A 20,458-nucleotide genomic window follows, 5' to 3' on the forward strand; every position below is an offset into this window, starting at 1 on the left:
AGTTCACGCTGATAGCAAAAGGGCCAAATTATTCAAGGGTTGAAATAATCCAACTGAGATCTTATTTGTTGTCTTTCAATATGTCGGGACATATTCTAGCAAACCTGAGTGTTTTCAAAGGTCAGAAGGCAATAGCAACAGAGATAACAGAAGGTAAAAGACCTACAATTCAGTCCAGAAGAAATGCAGCATCTGGAGATTGAGGCGATCCAAGCCCTAAAAGAAAGCATCATCCGGAGAGAGAGAGAGAGAGAGAGAGAGAGAGAGAGAGAGAGAGAGAGAGAAGCATCATCTGGAGATTGAAGAGAATGTCCTTAAAACAAATCAGCATCTGGAGCATCAAGCAGCAGGATCTTCGATTGAACAATCCCCAGCTGGCTACCAATGTTGGGTTGCATACAACAGTATATGAAACATCACAGTGCATCAACCATACATGGAACATCTACCTATAAATCACACGACCCACTGTCTCACCTCGCCCAAATAACATTCTGGCCTGCTCATTACAAGAAATGTATTCTTATAAGCAATTGACCAACATTCCACATTCACCATGCCTGCATAACAGACCGTCCGATTTTCAGGATGTAGCTAGGCACTCCGAAATGAACCGCCAGATCCTTCACATGTGTAACAGCTAGGACGTGACCAGCCTTCTTGTACTATAAACCCCAACATCATCCAGAGCTGGAAGGCATTTTAAAAGCATCCACAAAATATATATATATCAATAGAATCTGATATTACCAATCATCTAAAAATCATTAGACATGCCATTTTTAATCTAAACCATCCAAAAGCCACCAACCAAAATCTCTTTAAAAAGATGCAACCTCCTACAGACAACACCTCTGCCCATAATACTTCCCATATGGTATTTAGATCCCAAGTTCATTTTTGAAAAAAGGGGAGACTCTTACCTTTTCCTACTTCTGGCCAGAATCAGGAGACCCATCTCCATAAGAAACCAAGCCCTTGTTTCCAGGTGGACTGCTGCTCGAAGGTGACCTAGACTTATCCTCCTTGTTTGCACGCTTTGGAGACGGCGTGTCGGGTGAAGACCTCGAATGTGACGGGCTCCTGCTCCGGGACAGAGACCTTCGCTTCTCGCTGCGGCTTGCATCCCGCAGGCTCCTCCTGTCTGGGGAACGGCTGCGTACTGGGCTGCGGCTGTACGCTTTTGCGCGACCACGGTAGCCAACTGGGCTGCGGGACACACTTCGGCTTCGGCTCCTCCTGCTTCTGTACCTGCACATAGATTTTTGGGGGGGAACTGTGCTTAACGTAATGTGATAAACAATAACCATTCAAATGAGATTTAAACAAAAAATTTGAAACTTTGTTTTTGGAGTTCCTTTAAGTTTAGTCAACATTTATACATACATATATAATATAACACTGAATTGGATTCCAGTTTCCCATGTTTTCCGCCGTATACTGCAAGTGAGATGAGAATGGGAAGATTCGCTGGCTATCTCACTTGCAAATGGAGGGCAATCCCACTCATCACCAAAAACAAAAGACGGGGCACACCGTTATCACAAGAAAAAGGAGCTCCATATGAGTTAACAGGGGAAAAATCACAAGTACAGGACACAATGTCATTAAAATTAGGAAAAAGAAACCGGTACATGAAGAGAGCAGATAAGCATGCAATACACAGAAGAAGATGACCTCGCCATGACAGCCCTTTTTCAGCAGATTTGGACAGATGAAGCCACTATTCAAGTGGCAGAGGCAACAGTGGTGGTAGTGCTATCAATGGGTTGGGCCGGGCCGACCCAATAATCTGACAAATAATGAGATGTTCATTTCTTTCATCTCAGATCTGGGAAATCCAGACATCTCGCATCTGAGTGGGGTTTTACCATATTCAGATTAAACCATTAAACCCTGCTTTTCAAGCCTTAGGAAGTAAGACAGGTGGAATGATGGTTTAAATCTACCAAAGTACCTCTCCAATCAAAGGAAAAGATCAGTTGTGAACCCAAACTCTCAGTTTCCGCACAATGTAAGCTCAACAGTATTATCGACAGATTAAACCATTAAACCCTGCTTTTCAAGCCTTAGGAAGTAAGACAGGTGGAATGATGGTTTAAATCTACCAAAGTACCTCTCCAATCAAAGGAAAAGATCAGTTGCGAACCCAAATTCTCAGTTTCCACACAGTGTAAGCTCAACAGTATTATCGATATATATATATATAAATGATGTGGGAGGGAGAAGCTTCACATGCACAGGCAGGAAAAGCTAAATTCCCATTTGCCAAGAACAAAAAGTCATAGAGCCGACACTGAGGTTCACATGGTGGCTTCAATGTGGACTATACCAAGGGCCAAAAAACACAAGGATAAGCCATTCCTGGCAGTCTGGGAAGAAGACATTCCTGTTGAATGGTGAGTTGAATGCACCACCGCTGATTTTCTTTCTCAGAGGCCTTCAATCAGTCAGATTCTTGGGCAGCGATCAATCCGCTGTAGGCACACCAAACAAATGGGCTGGGACTGCCAGACCATTATGCCACAAGTCCAATTATAGTTCCCAGCAAACTGAGGGGGCAGTTGGATGCACTATTGAATTAAGGTTCAATTACCATTTGCAATTATTTAACTTAGAAGTTAGAACCTGAAAGATCGGGGTTTACGAATGCAAGGGTTTAGTATACATATTCACACCACATTCTAACTCACTTAGGTATCCAGATGCAGGCTAAGCAGTGTTTTCCAATTGCAAATTCTACCTACTGTTTGTGTCAAAAGGGGAAACATCCTCTGCAATTCCATGAAAGAAAAGGGATGGACAAATAAACTAGTGATGAAATGCTAGGATCCTTTCCACAAGCATAATACATGAAATCACCAAACAAACAAAAGGTCGAGACCTGTATCTTCAAACATGAGAACTTCTACGGTACTTAATGAGGAGGATTTACAGGGCTCTTGATGCTCCCACAGTATATGTGGGTGAATGATTGGGGCATCCATGGCATTGATCCAATCGGCCCTGCCGTTGGGGATGTCCAGAAACCTCTCAGTTTGGAAGATCCTAAATTCCTAACCTTTCAACCAGTTGCCTAGAAATTGTCTGTTAAAAATATACAGAGATAATCCAAAAAGGGCAAAAGATTGGATTGCCTGTGATCCTTCTAATCTGGAAGATTTTCGAGCCATCCACCATTCTTGGTGGGTCCACTAGATATGGTCTGGAATCTGGATGCTGAAAATTAGACCCCCACAACTTGCATCAACTGGACAAATCAGGACTATAATTCATCAATGCAATTAAAAGAAGATACGGTCATAGGATTGTTGTCAAGGTCAGACATTTCTATTTTCTCGACATAATGGTGGATATGCAGTTTCTGAATGTCAAAATGTAAAAATGACAAGTCAAATGTATGAGAACCTTGGAGGAGTTCTGCCTCTAGGTGGGCTCCTGTAACGCCTAGGAGGAGAGCGATCAGAATAGCGGCCGTAACTTGAGAATCTAGTCAAGCAAAACAATGAGTGCTCAATCAGTAGTCTATCTTAACATGTAAGTAGAAGCCATAAAGAACTCAAATTGGTGACAGCTTACCGGTCGCGTTCATTTCTTCCACCATAACGATGTGACCTTATAGGCGAACGATCAGGAGATGGGGTCCGGTACCGACGAGCATAAGAGTACCGCTGACTGAAACCACGTCCCCTTCTGATGCGCTTGGGTGAGCCATCTGGTGAAGCACTTCTGGACAAGCTCCTCCCACGGGGTGTAGGTGCTTTACGCACGGGGCTCACTGGACTCTTCGAATAGCTACGACGATTACTCCTGCTAGGGGCCCTCACAGGGCTCCTGCTCATGCTTCTTCGTGATGGGGCCCTGACAGGACTCCTGCTTATACTTCGTCGTGATGAGCCCCTCACAGGGCTCCTGCTGATGCTTCTTCGTGATGGAGCCCTTACAGGGCTCCTACTTGTGCTTCTTCTAGATGAGGTCCTCACCGGACTTCTGCTTAAACTTCTTCGAGAGGCCCTTATGGGGCTCCTGCTATATGTTCTTCGTGGCGGAGCCCTAACCGGGCTTCGGCTGTTGCTTCTTCGCGGCAGGGACCTTACCGAGCCTCTGCTAATGCTTCTTCGTGGCCGGGCTCTTACTGGACTTCTGCTAACGCTTCTTCCTGGTTGAGCCCGTACTGGGCTCCGACTAACGCTTCTTCTGACTGGGCTTCTGCTGCTAGAGCTTTTTCTGGAGGGGCTTTGGCTAATACTACCCCGTCGTGGCGCCTGCACAGGACTTCTACTGCGGCTAGGAGAGCGGCTCCTGCTCATGCTCCTTTTGGGGCTGACACTCAGACTCTTGCTCAAACTCCTCCTGGGGCTTATGCTCATGCTCTTGCTCATGGTCCTTTTAGGACTCAAGCTCTGGCTTCTGCTCATCAAGTAGAAATAAAATACCGAATCTGGAAGAATTGGCAAAGCATAAATAACAAATAGGTGGGAGAAGAATGGAAAGACCTAGATTTGCTCGGATGGCCATCTAAATCAGGCTGTCTATCTGCACTTCTGTCAGACTTGGCTTCAGTTTGGATCCCATTGCTCCGCAGCTCCCCATTTTCCCTTGGAGACACCCCCTCTTCTTGTTCAGCCTTGTCCATTGTGTCACTGTTCTTTTGCCTATCCACAGTAGCTTCTTGCTCCAGAGCCAAAGGAGACCGATCTTCGACTGCAATTAGATACAATAGGAAGCACATTTACAAATAATCAATTCATACTTATCATATCAAAGCACCCTATCAGACAAGCAGCTTTGCAAGAGATTCCAAGCATATCATCCACACACATGCACAAGAAAATAGAGAACAGAGAGAAAAATGAGTATTTAGTTCAAACAGGAGCGGATATAAGGGCAAACTACCAAAACTGGCCAGAGTCAAAATTTAAGGGAAAATACACCAAGAATAAGGTGTTGAACTATGTATATGTGTATATGTGAGGAAAAAAGGATCAAAATAGATCATGGTTGAAGAGAAGTAGGAGAGTGAGGCAATGAATCAAAGAGAACTTTTAACAGAGCCTTCAAGTTAGGAAACCGAACACCCTGATGGAAATTGAATTAGAAAACTTACAAGGAAAAAAAAAAGTAGATTTCATTTTCCAGCAGTCAAAACCTTCAACTTTGCTTAAAACAATTTTTTTTTTTTTTTTAAAAAAAAGGAATACTCGATTTAGTTAATGATTGACTTGGTGAGTCTTTGAAATTTTGTAAAACAGGGTCAAGCTTTTAAAGATCTTCCCAGATGCAATGAAGAACTGAGTCAACTAAGTGGAGAAGTCTTGACCCGCGTTTTTTTCATCACTGGTTACACTACTTGCAAGTTGCATATAAAACAGTTCTAACATACAGTTTTTAAGGAAACCAAATGACAGGAGAAAACAAAAACATAGTGCGGAAACAGTGAAGGGATCACTTTGCTGTTGAAGAATTAGTAACCACATAAAAATCCACTAACAGAACATAAGAAAAACAAAAGGTATAAAAGAAAACAAACAGGACCCACATTGCATGCGGTGAATACCAAAGTGTGATTCAGGCGAATTACATGAGTCGGCGAACCCCTAATAGCTGTGACAAGGCAGTGGTCATGATGACAATGAGATTCACATGAGTCAAAAAACTGACAAACCGATTCACTGCAAGTATTGTGTCATATAAGAACTATTTGGCAGAAAGAAGGTAACAGCGAAATGAATTCATTTAGCAGAGAATTGTTAAAAAGATAAACCGCTGTCATGAGGTAAAGTATCATGTTATCACAATTTCACTTGCGAACCAAACACATGGTTGGCTCTCACTTTGCCATGAAACAAGTAAACAGAGGAACTCCCTAAATCACTTCCATTCAAACCAAGAACCACTTTCACCAGACCAACTACCAGCTGACAGATGTAAGAACAAAAGCACCTCCTAGTTACAATTCCAGCTTTCTTTTGCAAACTGAGAGTGGACTGTAGCTTTTTATGCTAGTTGGAACTTTAAACTTTGAAGCGTGTTTAATGGTCGCGTGTGCACTTCACTAATATATATGGTAACTTAACCAATATGTATGGTAGGGTCCTTGCTCTTGCCCCGGTGGTAGGCTCACAAGAGTTTCAACACCCAGTCAAGGGTTCGAGTACCCATACATGGTGAAATCCCACTATGGCGTGAGTGTGTGGGTGGGTGTGTGCGTGTGTAAAAAAAACGAGTGGTAACTTACTCATAGGAATTGTTCACTAGTACTAGGAGTATTTATGTCAAACCACAAAGAAAATGGTACATGAATTACTGTGGTTGAACACAATGGTAATTCATTTTGACCAAACATAGTATTGGAATTTCACCCGGTTACCACCTCACTAACTGTCTGCATGTGGTGAACAAGAGACACCAGGTATTGATCAAAGCATACAATGACTTATCAAAGATGCATCTACACTGGAAACTACATTAACAAGGAAGAATCACAGTCATGTGCCATTATCAACAATCAACATTTTTTCCTTAATGCAGATCCAACCAAAAAAAAAAAAAAAAATCATGACAAACCAAGAGAAACAAATCATAGGAAGGCTGAAGACATGATCATCATATACCAGACATCTTAGAAGAGCTTCTTTTAGACTTTTGTGCTGGCCCTCGAGTATTGGCACCATCATCCTCAGAGACGCTTTCACTGGCACTCTTGCTCTCAGTATCACTGTCACTCTCTGACGTCCTACACAAGCAGAAAAGGGGCAGAGAACTCATTATCATGATGCATTTAGAAAAATGAAAAAATGTCAAGTGTGTCCACGAAAGGACTAAATAGTACCAAAGGTGTAAAGCAATTACATATTCCTCTACCCTATGATAACTGTCCACAATGTTTCATAGACAACTCTACCTCGGAGCTTATTGGGATACACTCCATAACCCATGCATTTTAATTGTAAAGCAATTACATATTCATCTACGCTGTGATAAATGTCCACAATGTTTCATAGACAAACCTACCTTGGAGCTTATTGGGATACTCCATAACCCGTGCATTTTAATTGGCCAACTTATTGACTAACGAGGGTGGATATATACCAGTAAGAACAAAAGGCAACTCTACCGGAATATTTAATTCATAAAGTTTCCAATATGAATATACCAGTAGATCAATGTTAAGGATAGATTTTTGCACTACATGATAAGCTTTATGATGCAGGGGCATTTTCACACCGGGCTCGAGTGGGGTGGCCTGTGGGAAGCAGAGGCACCCTCGAGGTGGGCAAAGTGTGTGAGGCGGGTAGCTCGTGTGAGATAGGCCCCACCCGTGTGAAGCGGGTGGCTCGTGTGAAGCGGAACCCATATGAAGTGAGGCCCACGAGGGGGTTCGGCCAAGCTCCTAACCCATGGGATGTGGGGCTTGGGCTCTGAGATAAAGGGATTGATTTGTCATGCTCTATCAATTCGAGCTTTGAGAGCAAGTGGTTAATTATCCTAAATTAAAGTGGTATCAGAGCAGGAGGTCTCGTGTTCGAGACTCCTCACTACATACCGGGCTCGAGTGGGGTGGCATGTGGGTTGCAGGGACACACTCAGGGTCGGTGGCTCGTGTGAGGCAGGCCCCACCCATGTGAAGCGGGTGGCTAGTGTGAAGCAGAACCCATGTGAAGCAGGGCCCACGAGAGGGTTAGGCCGAGGTCTTAACCCAAGGGATGTGGGGCCTAGGATATGAGATAAAGGGATTGATTCACCATGCTCTATCAGTTCGATCTTTTAGAGCAAGTAGTTAATTGTCCTGCATCACTTTATATAAAGAAACATCATAGCAATCAATTTAACTATATGCTCCTAAAGCTATCAAGATACAGAGTTGCACATTTGCAATGCAAAGATTTGCATGGAATATGGATATTTCAAGTATTTATGAAAACGAGTCACGTAACTACTTATGGATCATTGTTTGTCTTCTCACCTACTAGAAGGCATGTCCTTTGCTAACAGCTGGAAGCTTGTGCATGTTTTTTATACCATTTCTAAATATGCAAATTAATTCACCATACATATATGCAGTTTATCTTACATGAGACATTTTGAATATTCATTGCAATAAAAACAAATGTATATCTAATTGAAAATGTGATGCCAAGCAAAGCATATTTTCAATATTTTGAAGAACCATATGCACTTAAAAGAAATAAGTATAAGAAACACAAAAATCTTGTATTTTTCTCTTCCCTTCTTCAGTTCACCTGCCAAAAGAGGTTCATGGACTGTCTTGCACATCTAAAGGAAGGTATGATGTCAAGGGATATATATATATATATATATATATATATATATATATATATATATATATATATATATATAAGATAAAGAAAATTTAAGAAAGTATAATTTCCACTTATCCTAAAAAGGCACGAATAGACATTTCAAGCTGATGGCTCGTTGAGATGGTGCTCCATCTCTAAACCATGTGGGTGAGGATACAATCGAAGTTCGGAAAGATAGAAGCAGGAAGAAACATGCATTAACTTAAATGTGGGGTTATATGAACGGGTTGGTTCTCCATCTCTAAACCTTGAGGGAGAGGATACAATCAAAGTATCCCTACAGGGAAAACTAAAAGCAGGAAGAAACATGCATTGCTTTTCAATGCGGGAATATATCAGTCTTCTCTATGATTGTGTGGTGTGAAATAGAGAACATAATTCAGCCTTAAATAGTTCAAAATACACATATACTAACCGTCTTGACTTGCGCCTTGATCGCTTATCACGCCGCCTTCGTCTTTTGTCACGGCGTCTATCCCTTTTTCTTTTCCCACGCCTATATTTATCCCTCTTAGAGGATTTCTTTCTCCTTCTACGCCTGTCATCACTTGAGGAACTAACATCAGATGATGAGGATGAATATGAATCAGAGTCAGTATCGGACTCGGATGATTCAGTTTCAGTATCTGATGAGCTATCTGATTCAGACGTATAATATCTTCTTCTCTTTTTCTTTCTTCTCTCTTTCAAATGTTTTTTATGCTTTCCCCTTCGTCGTACTTCACGACTATCATCATCGGAAGAGACATCCTTGTTTGCTTTTGATTTGTTTACTTTCTTTTTATCTGCACACATTACAAATTAGTTACATAACAGAATCAGAGAGTATTTTCGCAGAAAACCAAATGCAGGAATAATCATAAAAAGGAAAAGGATAGTACAAACGTATCTTCTAGCAAACCTACAAAACTCAATATTCAACAAAATTGTAAGTAATCCAAAATACAAGATTATAATGATATTTCGTGTCAGTGAAATACAATTACCATTCTCCATCACAACTGCTCCATGATTTTTGTTGTCAGGAAGTTCACCACAATTAACAATTTTCACTGGAACAACAGGTCTTGCTTGATCAGTATCCACGCGTTCCATCTTCTTCAGAGTATCATGTCCTTGCACAAGCTTCCCAAAGACAACATGCTTCCTGTCAAAAAAATGAAGCAGCCTAGGTTCAAACCACAAGAAAATCTGTATGTCTTCTGCATCTACCAAACATGAAGGGCAGGCAATTTCATTAACAAAATTGATACCTACCAAAAAAAACAAGTCGAAATATGGATATAGTGGAATCCTGACATAGATTATGTAACAATTCAACCAGAATGTTCCCCAACTAAAAAGATATCAAAGTAAATAATGTGCAGTAATGAGAGAAAGTAACAAAAAGGAAGAACCAACCCGTCAAGATGGTGTGCAGCCTTGAAGGTAATAAAGAATTGAGAGCCATTCGTATCAGTACCAGCATTTGCCATAGATAGGAGACCAGGTCCATCATGGTGTAGCTTAAAGTTTTCATCTGGAAAAAAAAAATGTAACATATTAGCAATCTAATGCTCCTCAATCAACAGAAGTAAAAAATAAAAATACCTCTTGAAATTTACAAATAATCTACCACACGCAATTGAAAGCAGAGTTACACATGCAGGGGACATGCACAGAAACACCAATGCGACTGCAAATGCAAATGAAATCAAAATCAATGCACACCGGCAAGGACGTGAAGGAAGCCATGCAAGTACACGGTATGTGGCACAGGTTTGACAGGATCATGGCAAACCTGCAATAGATACCCGTTGGGGTATATGACTCTGAATCTCCAACAAGCTTATGTTCTCTCGTGGTTGTGTACCACACAGAGGACGAAGAAGGAAAGAAAGAGAGCAGTTTGAAATTCCAGCAAGGAAACATGCTCAATGGCAGCTATTACCTTGCTGGGGACATGCTACAAAAGTATGAACATTAAAAAAGCCCACCTTCAGTAACTTCCCAAATAAATGCGGTGTAAGAGTTACCTACAGCATACCCACATCACCAAGATTTTGAATCCCCCATGGACTGATCAGTGTTCTACCTCGACACGTGACGTAAAGCTCAAGTAACATGCACACAAATGAAAAAATATATACGGTGTGCATTTACATCGACCTTCTGAACCAAAAATAAAGGAAGCATGCATGGGCTATCCTTCCCAAGACCTATGCAAGCTTCCCACTGGACCCTTACAAGAGATGTTATCTAATAAGCTCAAACCACATGAGTGCCCTCCACAAAAGAAACGAAAAAATAATCCATATTCACCTGCAAACTTCCCACCATATATGCTCTCTCCGCCCGTACCTGCAAATTTATGAATAAGAAAAAAGGCTGTCAAAATTCAAAGCCAACCACAGGACTTGTTTATTAACTTACCAAATATCTTAATATTCCATATCACTTCCAATTTCCAAACAGCAATAGGACATGCGTTAACTATCAAACCTACAAAGTATCAAATATGAACCTACTAACCAAATGACATGAAACAAGCTTTCGTAGTTAATTGTGTTAACAAATGAGAAAAATGGAAACACGGGCATTTAATGTAAAGTGATTCTCATCTAGGGAATACAAAGAAGACAAAAAAAAAAAAAAAAAAAACCCCAAGGAAGAAAAAACACACCATTGCAACAAGGTTACTTGACTTTTAGTTTTAGGTTCCCTCTTTACCCAACAGAACTTAGCAATTAGTCCATAGTCCCAAACCATATCCATACATTTTTTTTACAGGATAACACTCGATTTTATCAAAACCGAGAATGAGGACAAGCAGGCATCATCCCAAATACAACAAAGAGACAACACCCAACAAGACCCTTAAGACAACCCTTAATTCAATACATTAAACTTAAAGACATTCTCCCATTCAGATACACGCATTTAGCTCTAAGAAATACATTATCAGGACTGCACATCTTGCCACAAAATGTCCAGTTAGGGCGCTCAGACAAGACCACCACAATAGTCATATGCCAAACATCCACTACTACGTTTCCCCTTCTACCCCCATGCCAGGCTTCAGCGAGATATCCCATGGATCACAGCGTTGACCACAAGACACTGAAAAAAGAAAGAAACTTTCCCCAAATATCGGATGCAAACACACTGAACCATATCCATAAATATGCTTACTTTTTTCAACAATTATACTCATAAAGGTTATAATAGAGCGGAACAGTCTAAAACTACCACTGTGGGGGGGGGGGGGGGTTACAATGACATGGTGTTGCCTCATGCACAAGGATAAAAGGAAAACTGTTTTTTTTAATGATAACAGTAACTTGCATTAAAAGAGAAAGAGATTACAAAGAGAGAATCAACCCGCTGAGATAGCGAGACAATTACCCTCCGTACAAAAATAGATTACAGTCCCTTAAATGCACCACACTGGAGGCCCGCTCGATAATATAGCAATGAACTCTTGACGCTGTGGACCCCACCGAATTGGATACGCCGTTAAAACACCTCCCATTCCTTTCTTCCCACACCGACCACCAGACGGCTAGAAGGGCCATTCTCCATACCAAAGTTCTTTGCTTACTGAGGGTAACACCATGCCAGGCTTTTAGCTTACTGAGGATAAAAGGAAAACTGTTGACCCAATTGCATTGTAAAATGACAATACAAGTAGACACGGTGTTGCCTCATATGCAAGGATAAAGAGGAAAACAGTTGACCACTCTTACATTGTAAAATGACAATACAGTTGAGGAACTACATGGTTTTCTTTCATGTGCAAGGATAAAGAGGAAACAATTGACCACTATTGCTGTCTTGCATTGTAAAATGGAAAGGCAGCTAAGGAACTACTTTCTAGTTTCTTAGCCTATTCGGCTTTATGGGTTTGTCAAAATAGCAGTAGTTATGGGAGTTGGGAGGTTGAGAGAAACAAGCCCCTTCAAACAAAGATGAAATTTTTATGGAGAATGCCATTCTTCACCGTAATTTTGGGCATTTTTAAAGAAAGGAATGACGGGATTCTGGAAACAGAGTTGCATGTTTTACAAGGTATCACAATCAAGAATTACAGTGTACACCAGATGAGGGCAAAGACAGAATTTGGGGTGGCCCTGAACACTGGATTGCTGTGGAGTTGAGACCTTGAAGATCCGAAGCACAAAAATCACCAGCCCAAAATGCTGGGCTGAATCGAGTCAATGTTTTCGAAGGAAATCTAGCAACACATGCTCAGATCAAGAGCAACTCTTTTTTTTTAGCAAAATAACTAATGTTTATATTGAATGAACATAAAAGGAAACAAATGAGCAAGAGAAAACTCAAAAGTACATCAAAATAGAAAATAAAGGCAAAAAGGTTAAGGGAGCCAAGTTAACTTCTTCTTATAGGAACAAAAGAATTTGTTAAGAAAGGAAGAAAAAGACCTAAAAGAAGGGAACACCCCCAAGATTTATTAGTTTTGTTGTTATGCAACCTTTGCTTTCTTTTCATCAAACCAGAAATTCCATATAAATACAAGAAAATCCCAAATAAACTTTTGATTTTGAGAGCTCCTGAATTGAATGTCAAACATTGTAGCCCTTCATAATGTTCGAGATATCGGTGATATTATTGAATCTCCCATAAATGTCAATGTTTCCTAGTATGGCCGATATTTTGGCGATTTATTGCCAAGGTATATGTGAATCGCCCAACGGCCTTTTTAATCGCTCCCTTATAGCGACAATATCATTACCAATAAAGCTCGATATGGGGAAACCTCCGTGTATAAAGGGTGCTTCCCTAGAGAGGTGGACATGCTCCTTAAGGCTTGGCATGGTGTCAGATTAGGCAAACCCATTTCTCGGGTCTAGCGAATGGCAATCTTGGCGGTTTGGTGGGCTGTCTGGATAGAAACAATAGGTGTTTTCAGAATGAAGCGAAGCCTCCCCACTTAGTCTCCTCCTATGTTAAATGTTTCATTGCTGAATGGGTGTTCCATAGGGATGGGCTCAATGTAGATTTATCATTCCTTCAGTCTTAAAGGATCTGCCCCCTCAGCAGTTCCTTTCTTTTGTTTTGTTCTCCTTCTTTTAATACAAGTTACCTTTCAAAAAAAAAATGCCCAGAAAATCAATAAAAAGGGTGAAAAATAAAAACAGTTTCTTTATTTGAGAGGGGGTGGGACACCAAAGGTAGGGAAAAAAATTTAAATGGGTTTTTATTTTTTGCATGGATTTCGCTACAAATCCATGCCTACGCATGATTCTCATGTATAGACATATGCATGGATGTATGGATGGATGTTTGTATGCATGGATGGATGTGTTAGTGTGTATGTATGGATAAATGTATGCATGCATGCATGCATATCTTTCAAATAAAAAATTTATGCACGTATGGATAGATGGACGTCTTAGTTATTGTTGGCTACTTGCATTTGTATGACATGAACCATTTCGGTTGCTATGGCACTGAAATTTGTTTTTATTGCACATCATGGTGTGCCATATCGGCTGTTGCAGGCCGTAAAGGCTACTACATAAAGGTAACAGTGGCAACCATTACACGTTATGGGGTCGTAACTGCCGTTACAGAAAAAATTGACCCATAATGGCCTGTTACACCCCCCGTAAAGGCCATAACGCCACCCCTAACAGTCCATTACAAGGCTGATACAAGTTTTTCAGGTTTTTTTAATTATCAAAAACAAACAAACAAAAAGGAGAAAGAGAGACCCTAATAGTCGTAACGGCCATCACAGCCCCGTGTCGTAAAGGTAATGGCAGTTGCCGTTACAGCAACCATTACCACTATGGAATATCTTGCATCACATGCTTTGGGCCCGTATTATATGGAAACTTATTATGGTGATTTTTTTTTTGCAGTTTTTTTTATTCCTAATCATGTAAATGTGTATTTTAGCATCCCTTGAAGTTTCACTGAAAAAATCCACCTTTTCTCCATATTTCGCCAATGTTTCCCTCAATCAGCAATACATTTCCTAGTACAACCCAATACCATCAATATCAATATGTGTTTCCATAACCCCAGCAACAACACATGTAAAGATACCAATACTGCAAAAAATGGCTCTTCCACATAACTATATGCATAGGAAACAATCTATCAAAATGCTCACAAAACACAAATCAAACTAAATGGTGCATATGGTGCCAATGAGACTCTTACAACTTCCCTAGAGCACATTGCACACTCAACCATCAGCACCCTCTAGCACTTATCTACATGTAGAAGTAGAATATAAAACATGACATTCATGCTTAGATGGGACCTACCCCAAAGTTATGTCCATGGTTATACTACGATCTCAAGTGTCAGAAATACAGATGAGGTGCAAGCATTGCCAAATAATTAAGTGAACTTTACGTTAGAACAAACACTTCCGAACTCACATTGTGCCGGTTGGTAAGGGACTTCCATAATCACACTGCATTGTGAATGCCATGTCTTACATTAAGTTATCACACCCTAATGAGGTAAGCAATGCCATCTTTATCTCCGAGTTCTCTAAAGAAGAAGATGTTCAAGTCATGCTAACTCTTCCTCATCACCACCAACAACAATAGCACCCAGCTATTTGGGCCAGTTTCGCGAATCTTTTCCAAACATTCCCTCTAAAGCCCATCCTCAGTAAGTACCAGCCTTTACTACCCTTCTCATGCCATCCCAAGCCAAGTCCTTTTAGGTCTTCCCTTTATTCTCCTTTCCAGCACTTCATACATAATCCAAAAGTTGTCTTTAATCAAGAAGAAAATCCAAAAGGAACTCAGGTTTTTGGAGCTATCACTCGAGTTTCTGGCTTTGGTAGCACCTAGTCAAGCCATGTCAATCAGTATTTGTATACACTATATTAGGGGCTACTGTTGGGCCGAAATAGATGCTCACATTTTTAATTCTATCATTCTCAGTCTTTCCATACATCTATTTCAACATCATTACCTCTGCAACACTCATCCTATGCTCATGTTGCCCCTTAGTTGCTAAACACTACCACATATAGCATAGCCGGACATGTTAATGTATAATACAATTATCCCTTATGTTTCAATGGCATGAAGCAATCACATTGTGCTCCAAAGGCATGTCTCCGGTTCAACCACCCAGCTCTAATCCTACTGGAAATATTTGACAATCCGTCCTTTTGAATTATAGAGATGAGGTAATTGAATGCATTGATTTGAGGAAAACTATGCAAGATCCAGACTAACGAAACACATTGCTTTGATATGTAAGGTAGGTTCAAGCCCATGTTTCCATGGTAGAAAACCTTAGCTTTAAACATTCAGATACCAAGTTTGAACCAAGCTTCTTCTTCTTCTTCTTCTTCTTCTTCTTCTTCTTCTTTTTTTCGGGGGGGATCAAAAGTGCAATCAAACTAATTCTAAAATGTTTATGACAATGTTCATGAAATGTCAATATATATAGTATTCCCACTTATTGGATGTTACATGCTACAGACAATTCAAGTGCCCATCCACATTATCTCAGCATAATTGGCAAGAAGTCTGCACTTGAATCAATTCTAAAGATAAACAAATGCATCCAGAAGAAAATAGAAGGCCTGATGTGGAAATACATACCATCTCGCTTCGAGAAATCGCCACCCTGCCACATGAACACCACTCGTCAATAAACTAATAAACAGAGAGCAAAATATTCATACAGAACTCGTTTGGGTAGGGTGAATCTTAGTAAAATTCTGAGGATGGACAACATAGTAAAATACAACCTTAAAATCACACAAGAAAAGCAGTCGTGACCATCAGCCCTGTATCCTACAGCATAAACAAGGATAGCTGACTAAAAGACAAAAGCCATCACTTCTAACTCATGCTGACCAGAAAACATTAGTGCAATAGCACAGATATCAACCAAATTTCTACAATAGCAACCTTCTGTGTAAAGAGGAAAGCTTTAAAGAACATACCTGAGCCATAAAGCCTTTAATTATGCGGTGAAAAATGGATCCCTTGTAGTGTAGGGGCTTTCCTGTTGTCGATCCAGTTCCCTTTTCACCTGCAAAAGAAATTAATCAACCAAGTTTAAGTTAGATTTACCATCTAAAGTTAAACAAAAAAAAAAACTCAAAATTCACTTCAAGAATCATAATTGCATTTTTTTTATTGACTTAAGATTTTAATGAAGGAGGCTTCAGTATAACATTCTTTAATGATGACACGTTATTTTCAGCATACCAAAGTAGTTTGATATGATGATGAAAGGTGACTTCTTACTGCTAACCATGCATTTCCAAGACAACAAACAAATCTTAAACCAGGTAAAGGGTATCGCATTTCGAAACATGAAAGACAAAACAAGAACTGAAAGGGGAGATAATCCATTTTTCTTCTCTGGATGCATGAGAATTGAGTGTTAAGCTTGAAGTCACATCAAGCCAGAAGTTTTCAATGGAGGACTAGTATAAGGATCATTTGGCTCCCAAGAACCCAGCCCTTGGGAAAGGAATGCCATTAGTGGGGGTTGTTTTTGGCTATGGGGAATGGGTGGGAAATGAATGCCCATGGTTTGCTCCTACTTCGTTCAACTAAGGCCATAGTACCCCATATTCTCCACGATTACCCTCTCCCGTCACCTCAAATCAGTAGAAGCTCCCTGACTTCCACTTTATAATTGAGTATAGAGAAATTTGGTCGTGAATAGAAAGAGAGGTAGCACCATCTCCATACACTCACCCACATCTCCATGAATCTGTAGGATAGTGCAACATTTTTCATAGCCTGCATATCTTCAGCTGCATCATTCCATATGCGGATTCTCTTTTGCTAAGTATATATTCTCTTTCACAGAGTTCAAAAATCTTCACTATCGCATAGTTACAATAAGCAACAAAAAGAGAGTGCAAATGCTAACGCATGTTCAGTAACAAACCATAAAAAATAAGCTATTTTCCGGCATAAAGGAACTAGGTAATAACATTCCAAAACAAGAGCGAACCAAAATAAGATGTTAGTGCAACAACAAATGTGCTCAATGCTAAAACTACTCTTAGGGGGTGTTTGTTTTCCTATTTACCACCGTAAATGGTGGTAAATACGTAGTAATCATCATTTCATCCTGTTTGAAAAAAACAAACAAACAAACAAATCCTCCTCACAATTGCACCTCGATTTTCAGGTAGCCTTTTTTAAAAACCGACAAGCATGCATGGATGAAATCCATGGGTCCCATCATGATGTATGTGTCTAATCAACACCGTTCATCCATTTTATTATATCATTTTAGGGTATGAACTAGAAAATTTAGGTAGATTATAAGTTAACATGGACCACACAACAGGAAAGGGGGGATAAAGATGTCCACCGTTGAAAGGGAGACCATCTGTAGGTCTAGCAGTGATGTGTATTTGTGATCCAACCTGTTAATATGGTCACACAAACATGGATGGAGGGAGAACACAAATATCAGCTTGATCCAAAACTTCTATGGCCCGCAAGAAATTTTCAACGGTAGCCATTTAACTCCCCATGTTTCTCGTGATGTGGACCACTTGCGCTTTTGATGTAACTCAATTTTGGGCTCCATCACTAAAATGAGCCGTTACAACGGATGGACGGCATGGATTAAATACATAGATCACGGTGGGCCCATCTTTTTTTAAAAATTTCCACCTCGGTTTCACCGCCAAGTCAATCAAGTGTGAATGTGACAAGGGCGGTGGGCTGCATTTCATGCTGTGAATAATGATGACTTATTTACATTTATTTACCTCTATTTACACGAGTAAATAGGAAATCAAACACCCCCCCTTAAGGTGTTTCATCCATCCACGGGGGTAGGAACGTACAAAGTACTTGATGTTCAAATTTCCAAGTAATTCCTAGATCAATAGGATGAGGCATACTCATTGCATAGTCCTCCAAATTTGCATATTTAAAAATGAAATTTCCACATTAACAAGTGTTTAAAAGCAAAGCTATAAACGTATCATAAAGTTACCTGTACATAGTGCTCGAAAATTCTCAGCGGTCTTGGGAACAATGTCAAAAAACAGCTGTAAAACCCATCAATCGCATAGTAAGTTAAGTGAGTAGTCCACAATTAAAGAAGGCAAAATAAACTTATATTGGAACTTCCAGAAGAAAACAATGGCCTGCCACTTAGTGCCTTGTATGCTAATGTCATCTCAATCAATGAACTGAAAAAAAGGAACATTACCTCAAATACCATTCTTTCAGCAGGATCTCCATCAATAGATACGTCTAAGAAAACAAAAAGGTTCTTCTTTTTGGTCATTCTCTCCTATCGCATGTGTTCAAGAATCAAGTGAGCATCACCGATAACCTGATGACGCAAACTTAATAATACTTCAGTAACCAAAACTCACCTTTACAATAAGAAATGGATATGAATGATCTCTTTCGATCCTAGGTCTGGCCTGTATACTAACAGAATCTTCAATTTCAAGTCCATGCCCAGTGCCCACCCATTAGTCGTAAACGGGCCACCGGGTCTAAAAAAATTGCAAAACCTAGGCTCACAACATTCCACTATCAGCCAGACCTCAAGATTGAGCAAAAGGCCCGATAACGAACAATATTACAGGCCCGAGCTGACCCGTACATAAATGGACTCACCCTGTCTTACTGCCAACCCAGTGGGCAAGAGTGAGCAATCACAGCCAAAACTTACCTCAATCGTGTGATCCTAACCATCCGGTCTGTGCCGCGCAAACAGGAAAAAGCACGTGGATCGGACAAGTGGGGTCTGATCAATGAACAGCTTAGTGCACCGCGATGCACGGCGGACTTAACACTGCCAAAAGGAAGCCATGCCTCGTACATACATCCACATCCACATACGTGCTCGTATAAATACACACGCACATACAGACACATACGTACATGCCCATGAATAAACACATACATACATACCAAACATGTACCTGCACATGCATAAACGCAAACACATATACCTGCACATCCACACACACTCATACATACATACACATCACATACATTCACACATCCATACATACATACACATACAACATACACATCCACAGACACATGCATACAGATTGTATTATTCTCAGATGTTATCAGGAAAAGGTCAGACGCAGTAGCAGAGATTAAAAGAAACTATTTATAGAAAAAAAAAAATGGATATTAAAACTCGAAAAAACGAAACGATTTTTCCGTTCTTGTGATATTGAGAAATGAAAATTCGAGAGAGGAAATGAAGAGGAATGTAAATATCAGAAATTTGAGGGGTAAGAAAAAAGGGAAATGATGAATAAAACGAAACCCTAGCTTTTACCTCAGAAAGGAGCTGCTGCGGCTGCTCTCCACAGAAATCTGGAGATGACGATATAGAGAGTCGGAATAAAACCTAGCTGGGAACCCTTAGGTCCTTCGACTTTGAACTGAAATTACCAAAATCTCCCTGCTTTCGGTTGGGATTGACCAAACCATCCTTGGAACATTCCGGATTTATTTTAATCAGATTCTCGGACGGAGGATGTACTCGAGCTTTCGGGTGCTGGGTGTGAGGCCTTTGTTCAGGCAATCGGGACCGTTGGTAAGTTGAGCCCGGCCATGGATGGCCCGCGCTCGGAAATTCCCACAACACCCGAGTCATGTGTATGCGTACGGAGTAGTATTGCCTACCGATTTAGGGGCCCAGCGTGATGTAAGTCTTGTCCACGCCATCAATCCGTTTTACCCCTCATTTTAGAGGATGACACGGATACCGCTGGGTATAAAAAGCAAGTAAGACCATATCACAGGAAATAGTGTCAATTGTATGCCTGCCATTAAAAATTTACTGCGGACTAGAAATTTTGAATCAAAATAATATTTGTATTTTTACTTTGTCATGTTTGTGAACTTTGTGAACAGGTTAAATGACAAATAAATAGAGATAATAAATAAAGTTGTACACGAGTTGAATTGAGTTGAGCTATGAGTTGGCTGGACTCAACCGGTAGCTAACCCCAGCTTGAACTAAGCTTAGCCCGATTTGGTCAGCAGCTCGGACGAATTCAAGCCTCCACAACATTTTCCCAAACACATGAAATGTATATTCATTTTTTCACATAGTATATAATAATAACAACACTTTACAAACATTTAATCAAGAGAAATTTGCAACTGTACGACCCATTTATGGCTCAT

At 40.4% G+C, this 20,458-nt stretch overlaps 1 protein-coding gene across 2 annotated transcripts; it reads right to left on the reverse strand.

Annotated features, from left to right (window-relative positions):
- Positions 1 to 700: 700 nt before the first annotated feature.
- LOC131223244 (peptidyl-prolyl cis-trans isomerase CYP95) lies at positions 701 to 19,754 on the reverse strand. 2 transcript variants are annotated; one of them, XM_058218578.1, is made up of 14 exons: positions 19,602 to 19,754; positions 18,501 to 18,626; positions 18,282 to 18,336; positions 16,252 to 16,340; positions 15,905 to 15,929; positions 10,626 to 10,664; positions 9,726 to 9,843; positions 9,311 to 9,471; positions 8,740 to 9,109; positions 6,615 to 6,736; positions 4,497 to 4,704; positions 3,580 to 4,410; positions 3,409 to 3,489; positions 701 to 1,251 (listed from the first exon to the last, which is right to left on the reverse strand). In XM_058218578.1, exons 2-14 carry the CDS (start codon positions 18,576 to 18,578, stop codon positions 930 to 932), a joined length of 2,499 nt encoding a protein of 832 aa, XP_058074561.1. In that variant the 5' UTR covers positions 18,579 to 18,626; positions 19,602 to 19,754; the 3' UTR covers positions 701 to 929. The 2 variants fall into 2 exon arrangements, with proteins under 2 accessions (XP_058074561.1, XP_058074562.1); XM_058218579.1 differs by lacking the exons at positions 18,501 to 18,626; positions 19,602 to 19,754 and adding an exon at positions 9,582 to 9,618 and having other exon boundaries at positions 18,282 to 18,305.
- Between the last annotated feature and the right edge of the window lie 704 nt (positions 19,755 to 20,458).

Source organism: Magnolia sinica, chromosome 13 (genome assembly GCF_029962835.1).
Source record: "Magnolia sinica isolate HGM2019 chromosome 13, MsV1, whole genome shotgun sequence".
Classification (NCBI taxonomy): domain Eukaryota; kingdom Viridiplantae; phylum Streptophyta; class Magnoliopsida; order Magnoliales; family Magnoliaceae; genus Magnolia; species Magnolia sinica.